Raw genomic sequence first — 17,623 nt, forward strand, 5'->3', positions numbered from 1 at the left:
CCTCTTTAGTCCTAACTCCACTAAATAGTTTGGTGTCGTCTGCGAATTTTATTACTTCGCACTTCATCCCTGTTTCTAGATCATTTATAAATACATTGAACAGCAGTGGTCCGAGTACCGACCCCTGCGGAACACCACTCATGACCCTCCTCTAGTCAGAGTAGTGGCCCTTCACTTCTATCCTTTGCTTCCTACCCACCAACCAATTTTTGATCCATCTATGTACATCTCCTTCCACCCCATAGTTCTTCAATTTCCATAGTAGGCGTTCATGGGGTACCTTGTCAAAGGCCTTTTGGAAATCTAAGTATACGATGTCTATGGGGTCCCCTTTGTCCATTCGTTTGTTTATTCCTTCGAAGAAGTGCAATAGGTTCGTTAGGCACGATCTTCCCTTGCAGAAGCCATGTTGGCTTGTTTTCATCAGTTTATTCCTTTCTAGATGCTCATCGATGCTGTCTTATCAGCGCTTCCGCCATCTTCTCCGGAACTGAAGTCAAACTTACCGTACTTACTGTGTAAACTGAACAGAGCAGACAGGTCTTACACCACTCTTTTTGCATCCCCGACCCTAATGAAGGTTTTGAAATGCATTGGCACAGGATGTTACTGTATATTAAGCTAAGTTTTAAGATTAAGTACAATATTTGAATATTTGAAAATAAATGAGCTGTATAAACAATGTACATATACAAAAGAAAGTGATTATTAAGTGGAGTAAGTAGGCATCAATCTATAAAAAAAATGTAGTCACTGGGATCGATGAGACTGTGGTCGGATTGAGTTATGTTACTCAGTTGGCAATCTGAAGATCCCTGTAACCTGTAATGGTTGCAATGCAGTATAAGCTCTGGTTATATATATATTGATTAAATCTCAAGGGAGCATGTTTTGGTGGAATTAGGGTGGACTTCTGATTTGGACATTTTTCTGCAATAATAGAACATTGCAGAAAATGCCAGAGCGAAACTTGGATGTATGAGGCTAGACCTGTTTCAATAAGTACCAAAAAGGTGACCAGATGACCACTGGAGGCATGGCCTTTTTCTTACTCCCCCAGTGGTCATTCATCCCCTCCCACCCCCAGAATATGTGATTGAAACAGTACCTATCAGTTGTATGACAGCTTCAGATGTTATGGCGAGTCTTATTAGAGCAGCAAGCAGGTCTCTGGAGTTAGCCTATTGGTAAGTGCAGTGGACTTCAGAGAAGGGGACCCAGGCCCATATCCTTCTCTAACTATTTGTGATAGAAAGTGTAAGCCCTCGAAAACCTACTGTAACAACACGTAGACAACACCTGCAAGCATAAGGTCCGTAGGAATAGTATATAGTTGGGTACAGTAGATTTTGGGTGAGTTTTGGAGGACTCGCCATACGGTGTAAGGGAGTTATGAGATGTGTACTTGGGACCTTTTGTGTGAAGTTCACTGCAGTGCCCCCTAGTGTGCCCCAGTGCTCTGCTGGGATGTCTGTGTGGCCAGTCTACTAAGAATACTGGACGCTCCGATATCCCAATGGCTGAATTTTGTGCATTTTCATTTGGACATTTTTTTAAAAAATGGTTTAAAAAGATAGGTGCACTGAGGTCAAGCATATCTTTGAAAATGGTTATGTTCTCTACTGGATTTTTGGACTTTTTCCTGCAAAAAATGTCTAAACTCAGATTTGGATGTCATATTGAAAATGCCCCTTTGCATGTCTTTATGAAATATGCTAAACATAGGCATCTACCTGTCAAATTAACCTAGATGTCCTTTTATAAAATTACTTTCAATTTGTCCAGGTAGTTACCATAATAGCTCCCATAATTAAATCTTTCAACAATAGCTCCAAAATATTGTCTCTGTCACAAATTTCAACCTGCAGTCCAGTTGCATAGTCAAGCCATAGGTGGCTGTGTGCATCCATCTAATGTGGTATGATTGTAAATTGCAGTGAATCTATTTTAATAAAAGGAGTTTATACGAGCTAATGGTAGTTCTAAGACTGCTCTGACTTGTTCAGAGGTAACAGTTGCATTACAAAGGAAGTCTGGGAATGTATGGCGCAGTGGTTAGAGCTACAGCCTCGGCACCCTGAGGTTGTGGGTTTGAATCCCGCACTACTCCTTGTGACCCTGGGCAAGTAACATAATCACCATTGCCCCAGATACATTAGATAGAATGGGAGTCCACCGGGACCAGTTAGGGAAAAATGCTTGAGTACCTGAATAATTTGTAATACGCATAGAATTGTAGGATATGTGGAGTATAAATTATATTTTAAAAAAAAAAAGTCTCCTCTTTTGCCATCTTGGTGGCTATGGGGCAAATGCTGCACACCTTTATGCAAAAGGTCTAGTTTGATTCCCAGATCAGGTCTTCTACACATCAAGTACACTGCCCCTGAAGGGGTCGAAAAGGAATCATGGTTATCAATAATGGTAACATCTTGGGCTGGATTCAGAACCCATGATACAGACTTTCAGGAGCTCTCATGCTTGTCTCTTGCCTGCAAGGCTTTTGCTTCAAAGACCCGAAAGAGAATGGTAGGAAAGTCCCCTAAAGAGAGAGTGAATTTGAGTAGTTGTGAATGAGGCTGACTGAATGGGAAGAAGAGAGGAGGAACTACTGGCTTAAAAAAAAAGGGAAAGCCCAGTTTCCAACAGTGGCCAACCCAGATCCTTTTTTATGTGTCTATATGAGCCCCAAACTCTGCTTCAGAGGATTTAGCAGGATTTAAGACTAGATATGACCAACATAATATATATCTTTGGCACTTCTATTTTCTTTGTACTTCCTGCTCAATCAGAGCCAAACTCTACCAAGCTTATGGCACCCTGAGCCATTGTTTGTAACTATCTACTGTGGTGTTCCATTTTATAATTCTTTTCAGTTCTCTGTCTAGCTCAACTGTCACAGTAACAATCCTTGGCCTCTGGATAACATACATTATATTGACAGAGACTGCCTACCCCAGGGGATTGTCCCTTTCATATCTCTAGCCTCAGGCAGTCAAATAGCTGAAGCCAGATGGGCTCAAGAATTCTACCCAGATCTCTGACACTTAAGCCACTGAGAAGTCTTTAGCACACCAAGTGACAGTGATTGATTTCTCTTGGATTAACATAAAACTTTTCTCCCTATATTCTTTTGCTGCTTTTAACAAGAACACCACAGCTGCATTGTCTCCTGTTTAAATATCAGCTGTTTCCTGCAGTTGCAAAAGGTTTCCTCTCACTTTGAGAGCAGGAACTCTTCTGTTTAGGTTATGCTGCAATTTGTTCAAATAGCATGGTATCATTTCGTCATTAATCAAACGAGATGAGTCAACTCAATACTGCATCTTTTTCTACTGCAATAGCTAGCCAGCTACATGAAAATAATCTCACTAATGCAGAAAAAGATGCAGAAAGCAGCAGATTAGTGGCATTGGAGATCCGTGCAGATAAAATTAGATTTTAGCTAAAGTCTGAAGCAATTGAAACAGGGATGAAACTTGCCAACCCCATCCAGTTTGTCATTCTTACATAGCTACTGAAAACTACAATAAATTACAGCCTGTATAGTTTAAGTACTATGTTTTATACCTTATGTTTCTAGAATCACACGATTCATTGAGATTTTCCCAGTCAGTTTCTGTATTCAGAATTTTTGATCATTTTGCCAGGTATGTTAAGTTTAGAGCATGGCACTATAGGGCTGCTGTGTGTATACATCACATCCAGAAACTTGCAAAAGTTGGAGTTTCATGATAATTAAATTAACTAAAAATGAGATATCATTAGCTGAGGAAACTGGCATTGTTTCTGTTGAGTTGGATGTTTTTTGGAACTTTCATTAGATATCATTTGCTAAAGATCGTGAAGTAAGGTGCCATTCATTCTTACATATAATGCACTTGACTCTGCCTCAGTTTACCTCAACATGCCTCGGTGTTTTGCTGCTTTCTCCAGGTTCTGTATCATTCTGCATTCTGTGACCTTCCAGTGATGATCTAGGCTTTTGTTGTCATTGTAGTTAAAATGTTCTATCGAGGTTTTGATAGCTAGAGAGTCTTGGCTAGGAGATGTCAATGGTAGATAACAGAATGGTGGAAGGCATATATTTTCTGCCTTCCCTTACCTTCAGTGTTATTGACTCTGACCTCTTGAATTTCTCTCTTGCTAGAAGTGAACTAAAGTACATGCTCATCTAGGTCGTCTAAATAGATTAAGGGAATTAGGGCATTGCTCATCACCAACCTCTTAAGGACCCAAAACAATATAATTTGCACAGAAGATTAGGGCCAAGATAGCATCAGAGGTGGATGTATAAGAGATGGCTCTGCTATGGTGAGTTGACACATGGAGCACCAATCTGTGCTTGGCGTGGGAAAGAGGAAGGCCAAGCATGGAGCCTATTCCTCAGCTTCTAGGCAAAATTTTGTTGGCAGATCAGTTGATTCAGGAGGTCTTTGGGGGTTAGAGAAATGTGCTGTATTGTAACAGGTTCTGCAGCAGTGGATCAGCAGAGTGGTGAAGGAGCTTCATCGAGCTCTGACTTTAAGGTGGCACTACCACAACCTGAAAACAATATGATTGAAGCAGAGATGCTGTGCTTTGAGGACATTCTGTGGTATGGCTTAGTCCTGGTATTAAGGCATCTCCTACTGTGGCCTCCTCCCTGATATACTTGTAACCGGGAATATCTGTAGGGTTGGAGAGAAGATTCAATACTTCTGTTGGTGAAGTACTCAGCCATAGCCTAGGGAGAGAGTGAAGGGGGGATGGAGGTGAGGGCTCTTTGAGTAAGGAATTCAGGTCAGGATTTTCAAAAACCCACGTTAAAAAGCGACGGTCTGCTGAGTAGGCATTCTTCTGGAGATTCTTTTATAAACCCACACTGGTGTTTTATTTTCATTTATAAAATATTATTGTATGCCCAAAATGTTAAAGGGGTAGTAATTTTGTTTTTTCATGCTTTTTGGGCTTTCCCACAAACAAAATATTTTTGAAGGGCTATCCTCAGATTACTGAAGCACCTTTTTGGTCAATCTCTTCTGATGTCCCCAGTGGGGTTTCTTTTGGACCGCTACGAATCTTTTCGTATATCTAATAGGGAACATCAGATGTTGATTCGGAAGGCTGCTGTTCTTGGTGTTTGGATGCAATCAACCACACCTGATTTCTGGGCCTGGCGGAATCACTTCCATAGTTTAATGATTTTGGAGCAACGACATGCCCGTCTGACGTTAAAATGGAAAAATGATTTTTTTTTTTTTTGCAGATCTGGGATGCATACATCCAGTCACTGTCCCCAAGGGCTCGGAGTTTAGTTCTGAACTCGTTTTAATATGGTGTCCATCTTTTGGACTCAGGTTCTTCATCTTGGTTAGCTGTCCAGTGTGTGTGTGTGTGTGCTGCTGTATGGATGCTGGTGTGAGTGATGAGTGGTTTTCGGGGGAGAGGGGGGGTTGTTCAGATTGGAGTTGATTTTATAGGCAGTGGGAGGATATTGACAGGGGATTGTTGGAGAGTATAAGAACACAGCTCTCTAACGGTCGCAAAGACATTGTTCTCAAATTCTTTGGAGGGGGTATAGTAGGTCTGGGGAGGGTGGAAGGGAGAAAAGGGAAATGCTGTAATTGTTGTTCTGCATTATATAGTGGATATTTATGCTGTTGTTATTTTTCTTATGTTCAACAATAAAAAAAGATTTAAACTAAAATATCAACAAAGTTTCAGAAATCCTAGCTACAGTACAGCTGTGTACATTTGCACCAAATTAGGAGCAGATTTAAATGTACACAGCTGAAGTACACATGTAAATATATATTTTTGAATCTATGTGCATGCTTAATGTCTCTGCATGTGTTCTGCCTTAAACACGCCTACGCTTGGGTCACTTACTATTCTCCTACTTATCTTGGCTCATAGTGGTAAGTGTGGATATATGGGGACTTTATAACTTACGTACTTTGAGTTTTAGTGTCTATCGACATGTAGAAAAATCTAACATAGAAGCAGCCTTCTTGCACATTGACATTGCTCAGAAGGCAGCAGAAGTGGACATGATTTTCCCATCAGTGCATTCCTCTTGCTGAGAGCTGGCCAATTTTTCTGGAAGTAGCAGGGAAATGTTGAACACCAGAGAGAGAGAATTTAAAGTTCGGCTTGAACCACGTGGATTTCAACCTGGGTTTATTTAATTTGATTTTTCCCCTAGATTTACTGGGGGAAACTTGTCAGTTATACAGTGGATTTATCTGCTTTTTTGTTTGGTGAAGGGGGGGGGGAAGCTCCACCCTAGATCCACCCAAGCTCCGCCTCAGACCTTGCCCCCATAATAATAGTACTAATTGTAATGTCATTTCTTCTGTTCATTCTTCTTATACACACAATATAATCTTATAATCTGTCTTTCCCTCCTTCCAACCCCCCTCCAGTATGGCTGTTTTTATGTTCTTATCTGTTTTTAAATTAACCTTTCTAAAGTTTATTTCCATGCATTATTTTATGGAAAGAGGCTGAAGTGTTACTTTGTTGTTGGGTTGTTTTTTTTTAGTCTGTACTGTCAGTGGGAGGGAAATTACTGTCCTTAGTTAATCCCTAAATCTTGAAGCATGTTTCTCCTTTTCCCATTCAGAAATCCTACTCAGTACATAAACACACTCATTACAGCAGTTCAGCACTAAGCTGGGGATCTGAGATGAATGAGAGGGGAGGCTTTCACTATTTGTTCCACTTGATAGCTCTTTGAGACACTGGCCTCTCATATGCCTTTAATTGGCATTTGGCACCATTGTAAACCATGCTGATTTGGTACGCTTTGCTCAGATCATCTGGGACACAGAATCTCCTTCTAACTAGAGAGTGACCCAGGAGCAAAAATATATATCTCCGTCCCTAAAGTGAAGTTCATTTTTCTCACCTCACTGTCCCTACATTTTTCATCCCTGACCACTAGCCCTCCCTGAGGTCTTAAATTTTTTTCCCGCTCAAAGCAGAAAGATGGTTTTATACAATTTTATGAGCCTAAGACATTTCAAATAAACATTTTAAGCCAGACCCTCACAAAATACAGAACAAGGGGCTCACAAATTTAGAAACAAAAATAAGTAGACAGAAATTGAACTGGGAACCCCATAAACTTAAACTCAGCAAGTAACACTGGAGAAAAACAGAAATGCATTTCCTTTTCTGTTGAACACAATATAAACACATATGCTATACACATTTCCCAAAGCTAATATACTGTATTTCAGTCCATAAATTCAACATAAAATGCTTCTTTATTTTACCTTTGTTGTCTGGAGATTTATTTTTCCATCAAATTGGTTCCAGTTTTTCATTTTTCTGTCTTCTGAATTTCTTCCTCTCTCACATCCACCCCCATGTACAACATGTCTCCCTCTTGCAAAGGGAGTGAGAAAAAGAGAGAAAGTATCCAGGTTAAATCTCTCCCACTCCCTCTACTGCCAAGTCCAACTTTTCTCCCTCTCTCATCTCCTGGCTCCTGTACAGCATCTTTTGCCCTTCCAACATTTCTCCTTCTATCAACCCTCTCCAACACCATGCTGCATCTCTTCCTCCCTTCCCTCCACCACCATGTCCAACATTCCTCCCTTTTCATCTGTCCTACCCTTCCCTCTCTACCACATCTGTCCCACAATATCCAATTTGTCTCCCTTCCTTCTTTCCACCACTATCATGTCCAATAATTCTCCCTCTTTCTTCCTTTCCCCATGGTGCACCATCTCTTTCCCTCTCGTTCATGCACCTGTGTCAAACCATTCTCCCTTTCTCTTCCATCCCCTACTGGCAGCATCTCTTTTCTTTCCTTTCCATCACCCCATCTGTGCAGCATTTCTCTTTCTCTCTCTTCCCAACCCCTTCCCAGCCCGTGCAGCATCTGTCCTTCCCATCCCCCATCCCCAGCCTGCGCAGCATCTGTCCTTCTTTGTCCCCCAGCAGGATCCTGGGCATGACTTCTCTCTCCAGCTCCAGACTCCCTTATCTACCTTCTCCTCGATTGCTGTAATCTTAAATCTTTGGGCAGTCAGTTGCAGAAACGAGGTGAGCCTGCTGCAATTGACCTCTCCTAGAAGTCTTCATTCTGCAGCATCCAGCCTACATGGGAACAGGAAATTGTTGCTGAACTCTTCCAGGGCATGCCAACGGCAGCAGGCTCAGCTAATTGCCACCACCTGCTGCCCGAATATTTAAAATTATAGCAGTGGGGGAGTCGGGAGAGCCATAACTGACACTTCTGACCTCCAACTGCCAATTTTGGGTGCTCATAGCCCCTATGGCCACCCCCCCAATTCCATCACCTATGGATTTATCCACAACTTTGACAAATTTCAGAGACATAATTTGATACTTCTTAAATATCAAATTACATCCAAAAAACATGTTTCTCACCCAAGTTAAATCATCGTGCTAATGGTTTTGGTTCATGGGAATTTACCTCATAATTAGTTTCCATCCACCCCTGAGAGAGTTTAAATAAACTTAAGCTTGTTTGTCATTTGTGCATTCCACTTCTCTTCTCCCTCCTGCATCTCATATCTTTTTCTCACTTCATTTGTTTCCTCTACCACCTCCTCCCTCTATCTTATACAACTTTATCTTCTCCATATCCTCCATACTCTTCCACCCACAAGCTGCTATTGAGTTCCTAGTGCCTCTGACTGCACCAGTGGACTAAGCTAGCACTTGCTACTTCCATCAATATGAACAATAGCTCCAAGCACTAGTTATGATTATTTTTATTTGATATACCACCTTTCAAAGCGGTTTGCAAATCATTGAAAAGTAATCAGGTACTATATGCATTTTCCCGATCCCGGTGGGCTCACAATCTAACTAAAGGTAGTGGTGGGCTGGTTTAAATTAGTCATGCTGGACTGGCTTTTGCAAAACTGCAGTGATGGAAGGAAAATCATCAGATTTTTTTTTCACCTCTGTTGGCATTACTAATGTTGGTCCCTCTTTTCTTTCTAATATACCTTAGGTTGTCACCCCCTCCCCCACCCCATCTTGTCCTTTTGTTGTTGTTGTTGTTTGTCCTTTAACTCCTCACAAAGCTGTGTTGCTTTGTGGAGATGTTCCTGGTTTTTATAGTCTATAGGGAATCTTGCAAATAATTATTGTCTAACTAGTCTTATAGCCCGTTACATTAACGGGTGCTAGTCTCTCTTTATTTCTTTCTCTCTCTCTCTCCTTAGCCGCTTTCTTTCTTTCTGTCTTTCTTTTTCCTTGGCTGTCCATCACCACCTCTTGCCTGCTCCCCCTGTCCATTCTCCCTTCCTTTTACCTCCCCTGTGTCCACCACCACCCCTTCACAGCTCTCCTTGTGCAGCAGCAGCCCTTCTCCCTTTGTTTTACCTCCCCCCTGTCCAGCAGCACCTTCCTTCCTTCTCCCCCTGTCCAACATTAGGCCTCCATTCCTTTTTCTTCACCCCCCCTGTCCATCAGCACCTCTTTCCTTCTCCCCCTGTCTAGCAGTAGGCGTCCCTTCCTTTTTCTCCCCCCCCTCCTCCTTCTTATCCCTATGATACACTTACCTTGCTCTGCCCCTGATCAGAGGCTCCCGACAGCCGCCCAGTTGCACCCATTGGAAAAGTTCCCTCTGCGGCATCCCGCACCCCTCCTGACGCGACTCCCGCTGTCTTTCTTTCTGTCTGTCTCTGTCCCTGGCCCCCTTTGTCTGTTTGTCTTTCTGTATATCTCCCTGCCCCTGTGTCTTTCTTCTTTTCTTTCTGTCTCCCTTCCTCCCTCTGTCTGTCTGTCCGAAGCAGCATTCCCTCCCCCTCCATTTCCCTCCCCCCACACCAGTTCCCTGTGCACCTGCCCCTGTGTCTTTCTTCTTGTCTTTCTGTCTCCCTTCCTCCCTCTGTCTGTCTGTCCAAAGCAGCATTCTCTCCCCCTCCATTTCCCTCCCCCCACATCAGTTCCCTGTGCACCTGCCCCTGTGTCTTTCTTCTTGTCTTTCTGTCTCCCTTCCTCCCTCTGTCTGTCTGTGCAAAGCAGCATTCCCTCCCCCTTCCATTTCCCTCCCCCATACCAAGTTCCCTCCCCCATACCAAGTTCCCTCCCCCATGCAAGTTCCCTGTGCAGCTGCATTAGCGTTTCCTCTACCCCCTTTCCCTTCCCACAGTCGCGACTACAAACGCGGGTCTGAGTCCATTGCCGGCCCCCCTTCCCTTCCCGCGGGCCCGACTATACATGGCGATTCAAGCAGCGTGTGCAACAGTCTTCACACGCTGCTTTGGGTCCTTCTACTGGCCTGATTTACTCTGGCACGTCCGGAGCAAATCAGGGCAGTAGAAGGGCCCGAAGCAACGTGTGAAGACTGTTGCACACGCTGCTTGAATCGCCAGTCGGGCCCGCGGTAAGGGAAGAGGGGGGCGGCAAATGATTCGGGTCCCGGGCAACGGAAAGTTGCTGGGCTCCTCGGTGGGGGCACTGAGTGTCCGCGATCCCTCTCCTCCCAGACCCCCCCCCCCCCCCGGAGGAACGGAGATCGGCGGCTACAGCCGCTGGCTTTGGCGTCTTCTATCCACTGCGGCCAACCCTAGCGGAAACAGGAAGTAGTCAGAGAGGGCGGGCCGCAGTGGACAGAAGACAGCAAAGCCAGCGTTAAGACAGCATTTAAAAGCGGGTGAAGCGGGTGAGCCGGCGAGAAGGAGGAGGTGGTGGTTTTGGCAGTGAGTGAGGGCGGGAGGGGAGAAATCGCTGGCTGTGCTGTGCTTTCACGATCTGTCCGCCGCATACGCACTCTGGCCACGAGGCCAGACCGTAAGCCGCGCATGCGCACTTCCTAGCTACAGCTCACGGAAAACAGACGCACGCATAGGAAGTGCGCATGCACGGCTTACCGTTTTATTATATTAGATTGGTTCACTGTGCTTGCAGATTCATAGGCTTAAATGGCTGTAATTTGTATTTGATGAATGCTGTGAAAACTGAAAAAAGGGGAAAATCCATATTTTGCAAAGATGTGCACATCTTTGTTAAGATCAGCTGTTAATAAAAACACCAGCTCACCAAAGCTACTCGTATAAATACACATTCAAAGAACCACAGAAGAGAATGGTGGTGCTTAAGCAGTCTGGTTCTACCCAGTTAAGGTGAAACCCACCTTTCCGGACTAACCTGCCCCCCACTTGTCTGAAATACTGCCTAGTTCCAATCAAATGTAAATCTCTTTCCTGCACCATTTTCTCAGCCATTCATTGAGATTCTGGAGCTGATCATTTCTTCTCCATCTCTACCCACAGCATATTCAAAATCAAGGTGAGCAGTGTTTGAAGGCTATGCCTTTGACAAGTCCATGCTGTAAAAAGTCGAGGACATCATTCTTAGTGTTACCATATTTTTAGATGCAAAAACCTGGACACTTGACCCCGCCCTGTTCCACCCCCAATCCCGCCTTGCTTCACCTCCAGCCCTGCCCGTGTCTGCCTCCAGTCCCACCCCATTCCGTCCCAGCCCTGCCCCAAAGCCTCAGCTCTTCTTTCCTGACCTCTCTTTCCCTTCCTCTCCCCCTGCCTTAGTCTGGAATCCCTCCTCCTTCCTTTCCCTAGTCTGACATCTCTCTCTTCCCATCAAGTGCTCCGATATCTCTCTCCTTCCCTTTCCCCTCTCCCATGGTCTGGCATCTTTATCGACCCCTTCCCTCCCCTCCCCTGGAGGTCTGACAACTTTCCTTTTTTTTTCTCCCCATCCCCGTGGTCCAGCATCTCTTACCCTCCCCGTGCTACCCCCATGATCCGGCGCTTGCTCACCCAGTTGTGCTGTAACTCTTTGGGCCATTGGCAGCATGACTGAAGTAAACACGCTGCCTGCGGTGACCCGGAAGCTTTCTTTCTGCTACTGCTTTCCGCCTATGCAGGGACAGGAATCAGTAGCAGAGGAGGAGCTTCTGGGTCGCAGAAGACGGCATGTTTACATCAGTCACGTTGCCAATGACTCAAAGAGCTACAGTAGCGAGGTGGGGGGAGGAAGGACTCAGGATAGGTGCCCAAGCTGATGTAGGGTTATTAGATGTCCAAGTTTCCCCAGACAAAAGTTACAAAATTAAAAAGCCGCCCGGATTCCCAAAACAGTCCTGAAAAAGAGGACATGTCCAGGGAAATCTGGACATCTCGTAACCCTAATCATTCTTAATCAAATATTCTCTTTAACTGTGAACAAATTGCCTTTTCAATTATTATACCCACCACTGGTAAATTTGAGACAAATTTATAACTTACTCAATCATCCTTTGTGTTTAAAGGTTGTTTTTGTAAAGAGCCTTACATGCACATATTTTAACTTGCCAAATAGAATTCCTTCTGTCAAGGAGTTGGTAACCAGTTCAGTTAAGATGTTTACTAATGAGTGCTTTACCAGCTGAACGGTGTCCACTAAAATCTAATAGATAGAAAGCTTTTTGTTCATACTCCACAGTACTAAAACTAAAATAGATTAATCTATGGCTTCAAACTTATTCCGCAGATTTCCTGGAAAGCCAGAATGTTTGCGGTAATCTCACACGTGCAACAGGCACCCATCCTCAAGTAACTTTTGATTTAAATAAAGTTACAAATTGCTGAGCAGAAGAAGCATTTTCTAAGGTCCCCGAGGCATTCAATAAATGGCATATGATAAAAATAATTCATATGGCTGAGAAAAGTCACCATAAATTTTAGCACAGATATAACCTTTTCTTTTATCAACTACCATAGCTTTATAGTCTACTCATAGCAGTTGAATTATTTGAGGTGTTTAGTCTGCTCCTGCCATTCTTTCTTGCTGTACCTCAACTTCTTTTTCATATCAACTAAATTCTTAAAGTACTAAGGAGCATCCGTGGTCCTATTTTTCTTGTAAAATGTATTATTAGGTTTGTTTATCTTTTACGCCTATAACCAATATAAGGATTCAGCATCCAAACACCATGGCATTCCTTCTTTAAAAATTCAATTATGAATATTTATTATAATCTCTTTATATTTTTATAAGGGATTTCTGACCCAAAGAAGAGGGTATTGCCTTTGAAAACTAGTCAAAAATGTATTGTTAGTCCAATACAAAAAGTATCATCTTATTTTCTTTTTTTCCCCTTTTTATTTCTATTTACTACCTTCTACAAAAGAAAGAAAACTTAAACTGAATAAGATTGTGATCAGGTCAAGGAAATTGGAAATTTTAAATGATACTACACAAGAGCTATAGTAAGCTATCTACTAGAATGACTAAAAGATCTAATATATGGCTTTTGTCATGCATTGGTATGCTAAGTATCAGAGCAAATCCAATTGAGACCAAAGTCTGATTTAAATCAGGAACACCAGGGGCTACATATTCTTCCACTAGATCTAGGGTTGAAATCCACTCATCTCATGTTAGACAGTCTCCCTATATGGACAAGTTGGTTCTCTCTTATGCCTCTACTCATCAACTGGATTGCACTAAGCAGACCTATTTCTCCTACCTTGGCCCCCACCAATGGAACTGCCTTCATCCTAAGCTGAAAGGTTAACTAAATCATGGTCACTTTAAAGACACATTAAAGACCTGACATGCAAACTTAGGGTGAGTGTTTGCATTAAATTCCAGCTGGGAACAACAGGAATTGGTGGCATTGATCCTCCTCCTTCCTTGTTGTTCATTATCCTTTTCCTTCTATTTATTACTCTTGAAGAATTGTATTTGTTTTCTTGCTTTTAATTTGTACCATAAACCGCTTTGTTTAGTTTAATTTCTTGAAATACCACCTTACAAACTGAATTAAATGATGGTGGGGTATTTGTCATGTGAATGCCATTTGGTTGTTTTGGTAAATAGTGATCTCATATTAGTTCTTAGAAAATAGGTTTAGGCATCACTATAAATCTAGTGCCATGGTTGGCGGTTTCAGACAGGAGGTTAAAGAAGGAATAGGTTCAGAAACAATTGCACTCTATCTTCTAGGTAGTTCCTCCAAGTTTAGTTACATTTGTAGAGCACTACTGGGAAGCTCTCTGTCGCATTGCTCAATTTTGCTCTATCCTACTAGGCGGTTCTTCTGCCTCTGTTGTGCACTTAAGGAATGTCATAAACATCTAAAGTTTCTAAACAGAATTAATTTGCATGAATACTACCGTGTTTCCCCGAAAATAAAATAGTCTTATATTAATTTTGGGCCCAAATTGGGCCCAAAAAATGCTCTAGGTCTTATTTTCGGGGTAGGTCTTATTTTTTTCATGTACAATGATCATCTCTCCCTTCCTTTCCTCCACCCAATTCTTCTTCTTTCCTTTCTCTCCCCCACATGTGCAGCATCTTTCTTCCCCTCCCATCTCCCTGTGCAGCAGAACCCTTGCCCAGCTTCTATCCATCCCTTCTGTGCAGCTGCAGCAGAACCCTTGAGCAGCCCCCGCTGCGCAGCTGAACCCATGCTGATCATTCCATCTCTTCCTCCCATCCGAACCCCGCAAGACCTACATACCTCCCTTCACAGAGCAGTGTTGGGAGCACTCGAAACAGGCTGCTTTGCAGCCTTCTTCCGCCGAGGCCTTCTGTGCGCTACGATGCTGATGACATTATCAGTGATACAGTAGAGAGAATGCCCCCGCGGGAAAAGGCCGTGAAGCAGCCTGTTTAGAGTGCTGCCAACGCTTCTCTGTGGAGGGGAGGTATGTAGGTGTGGAGGGCGATATGTAGATCTTGTGGTCGGAGTGTCGGCGGGGTTTGGACGGGAGGGAAAGATGGGAGGGTTAGCATAGGTTCAGCTGCATGACGGAGGCAGGGGGAGGGGGAGTCGGGGGGAAGTGCTGCTGCTGGCAAATCCAGTGACTAGGGCTTATTTTCGGGGTAGGTCTTATTTTTGGGGGAAACACGGTAGCCAATATTATGGTTCATGTTGTTCATTGGCTTAGTTTGGTTGTATGTATTTGGTTTTCATTTTTTTTAAACATTATTTTTCACGCTTCAGTGTTTTCTTTTTGCATTTATGCTTTTGTTGTGTTTTCTGTTAGTATTGTTGAAATGGTGAGCTATAAATACTTGTACAGAATGAATGAACGAAGAAGCTCTTTTACTAAAAGTACTGTCAGGTTTTATGCTTTTGCAAAAATGATCTGTTATCTCCTTTTCTGGTTTTCTTACCACTTTGGCTTCTCCTTATGTGCTCAATAGATCTCTCCATTTATATGCTGATTTTCAGACGGTTATTCGTCACCACACCAAAGCTCATTGGATTCCTATTCAGCATTCTACTTTTTTTTTTTTGGCCTCTCGCCTTTGGAATTACAGGCAGTCCCCAGGTTAAGAATGAGTTCCTTTTTTTAAAACCTTTCTTAAGTTGAATTTGTATGTAACTTGGATCCTGTACAGTGCACAATCTATAAAAATATTAAAGAAACAGTCCTCAAAACAAAGTAGTGTATTTTAAATAGAAAGAAAAGATAGGAGGTTTACATTTACTTTTGTTCTTCATCCGTCCCACTGTTCCCTCTCCACCACCACATCCAACATTTCTCCCTCTCATCTCTCCCCCATGCATCTGTACCTCAGACTTCTCTCACCACCATGTCCAATATTTCTTCCTCCCTCCCTGTGTTCAACAATTCACCTCTTTCTTCATTTCCCCTTGTGCACTCTCTCACTTTCCCTCTCACTCGATTACTCATTCCCAACAATTCTCCCTTTCTATTCCCTCCCCCACCTCATCATCTCTTTCCCTCACTCCCTCCATTTTTCCATCCTATCTCCCAAGTTCATGCTCCCTCCCTCCTTCCTTTGTCAGAAGTTTGTGCTCCCTTCTTCTTTGTCACAACACGACCCTGCTTCTCCCTTCCTGTGCCAACGTGCCCTTTCTTCCTCCCTTCCGGTTCAAACACAACCCTTTTCCTCCCTCCCATGTCTCAATGCATCGCTCATCATCTTTCCCTCTGTTCTGAGTCCCAAATTTGTGCCTCTCATGAGTGTTTACCTCCTTTTGGCTGGCTCTCTCCTCCCAGTGGCACTTCTCTTTGTGAAGCCACAGAAGCTGGTTCCTGCACATGGCTCACGGCTGACCTGGAAGCCTTCCCTCTGACATGTACTATTTTTTTTTTTAAATCAAATTGTTAACGAAAGAAAATTAAGCTATTCCCATCATTTGATTACATTTACTAAAAATCTCTTTCATGAAGGATATATAGCATTCCTTATAAGCAGCAGTTGGGATCAAACATGACAAGTAGTAGTTCCAGAGTATCCCTATATTTCAGATGTGGTGAGTGGAGGTAATATTATTTGTGTGGCTTCTTGACCAGTTTCTGGTGAAACTTGCTAACGAAGTTGGACCCTTGGGCTGTTAACTAGAGGTCTGCACGAGAATGATGATTGTGGGAATCCCGTGGGTCCTGCAGGGATCAACCTCCCCCCCTCCCCCCCAGGCTCACAGGATTCCCGCAGGGATGGATCCGGGGTTCCCGAGACCTGGAAAAGAGAATTAGTCTAAGATAGACAAAAGCAGAAACTGTAACCAAGATGATGGAAAAACAAAATGTCCCACCAGCTACAGCAAGGGAGATGTTCATTTTGAGTGAGAGGCCCAGTCCCCTCTCATGGTTATTCCACCAATTGTATTTAGTACAAAATGAAGTACTTGCTGAGTTTGTTTTGGGGTTTCCAGTTCGGTTTTGGCACATTTTTCTTATGCAACCATTGTCCTGAAAAGTGCCTCTCTCAATTCTGCTTTAAATGATTTTGATGCTATATTGTTTGATTCTTTACTCATTGCTGTATTAAAATCCACAACACACTCTCTAGAAATAGGGAACTGCTAATGTCTGAAGCAGAGCCAGCATAGCAGTGGACCCATGAAGCAGAGGACAAGGGGACAGGAACAGCATCACTGAACAGCTGGAATAGGTGAATGGGCAGGTCTCTGCCCAGTCTGAATTACAGATTCTGCAAACTGAAAGCGAGTCACAAAATACAAATACAGTAATCACATCTCCCACCTATCCTCCTTACCTCCCAAAACATGAAAAAAAGGAAGCAAAACAAATAGCCTCTCGCTAATTTTTACACATGAATAAGTGATACCAGAAAAGGTGTTATTACATATGAATTTCCTGTTTTGCCTTTGCAGTGATGAGCAGCAGCGAGACTATTTAATGGAAAGAAGAGACCTGGCTATCGATTTTATTTTTTCTTTAGTGTTAATAGAAGTTTTAAAACAGGTATGGCAGCCCTCAATTGTACATTAACTATTTCATGATGGGGGAGGTATGCAACATGGTTACCATATTTTACACTCCATAAGATGAACTTTTTTCCCCAAAAAAGTGGGTGGAAATGTCTGTCCGTCTTAAGGAGAAAATATTCCGTCACACATCATGATGTGAAGTGTTCTCCCTAGTGTCTTTTAGTCGGGCGCCCAGCTGTCAGCTAGGGAAACTTACAGTATATATGGTATCTTTTTTTTTCGCCTTTTTTAATCCTGGTGGTCCAGCAGTGTTTCGGCAGGAGCGAGCTTTCCATGCTTCTGCCCCTTGCTGAGCCCCTCCCTCGCTGGATGGCTGTCTCAGATCTCGTGGCCAGTGGCGCATAAGGCAGGAATGATCTTTTCGTGCTTCAGCCTGGGCCCGTGCTACTACTGAATGACTGCCATCAGTTCTCGCCATTCAGAGAGCGGCAC

General features: G+C 43.2%; 1 protein-coding gene across 7 annotated transcripts in view; it reads left to right on the top strand.

Moving 5' to 3' along the window:
- The window catches only part of FRY (FRY microtubule binding protein), a 501,309-nt gene that overhangs the window by 176,883 nt on the left and 306,803 nt on the right, over positions 1-17,623 (top strand). For all 7 annotated transcript variants that reach the window (XM_033948462.1, XM_033948457.1, XM_033948458.1 and 4 more), the window contains exon 5: positions 17,075-17,165. In XM_033948462.1, coding sequence (XP_033804353.1) covers positions 17,075-17,165 — 91 coding nt within the window. The remainder of the gene's footprint in view (positions 1-17,074; positions 17,166-17,623) is intronic.

The sequence above is a fragment of the Geotrypetes seraphini genome, chromosome 6 (assembly GCF_902459505.1).
Source record: "Geotrypetes seraphini chromosome 6, aGeoSer1.1, whole genome shotgun sequence".
In the NCBI taxonomy this organism is placed as follows: Eukaryota; Metazoa; Chordata; class Amphibia; order Gymnophiona; family Dermophiidae; genus Geotrypetes; species Geotrypetes seraphini.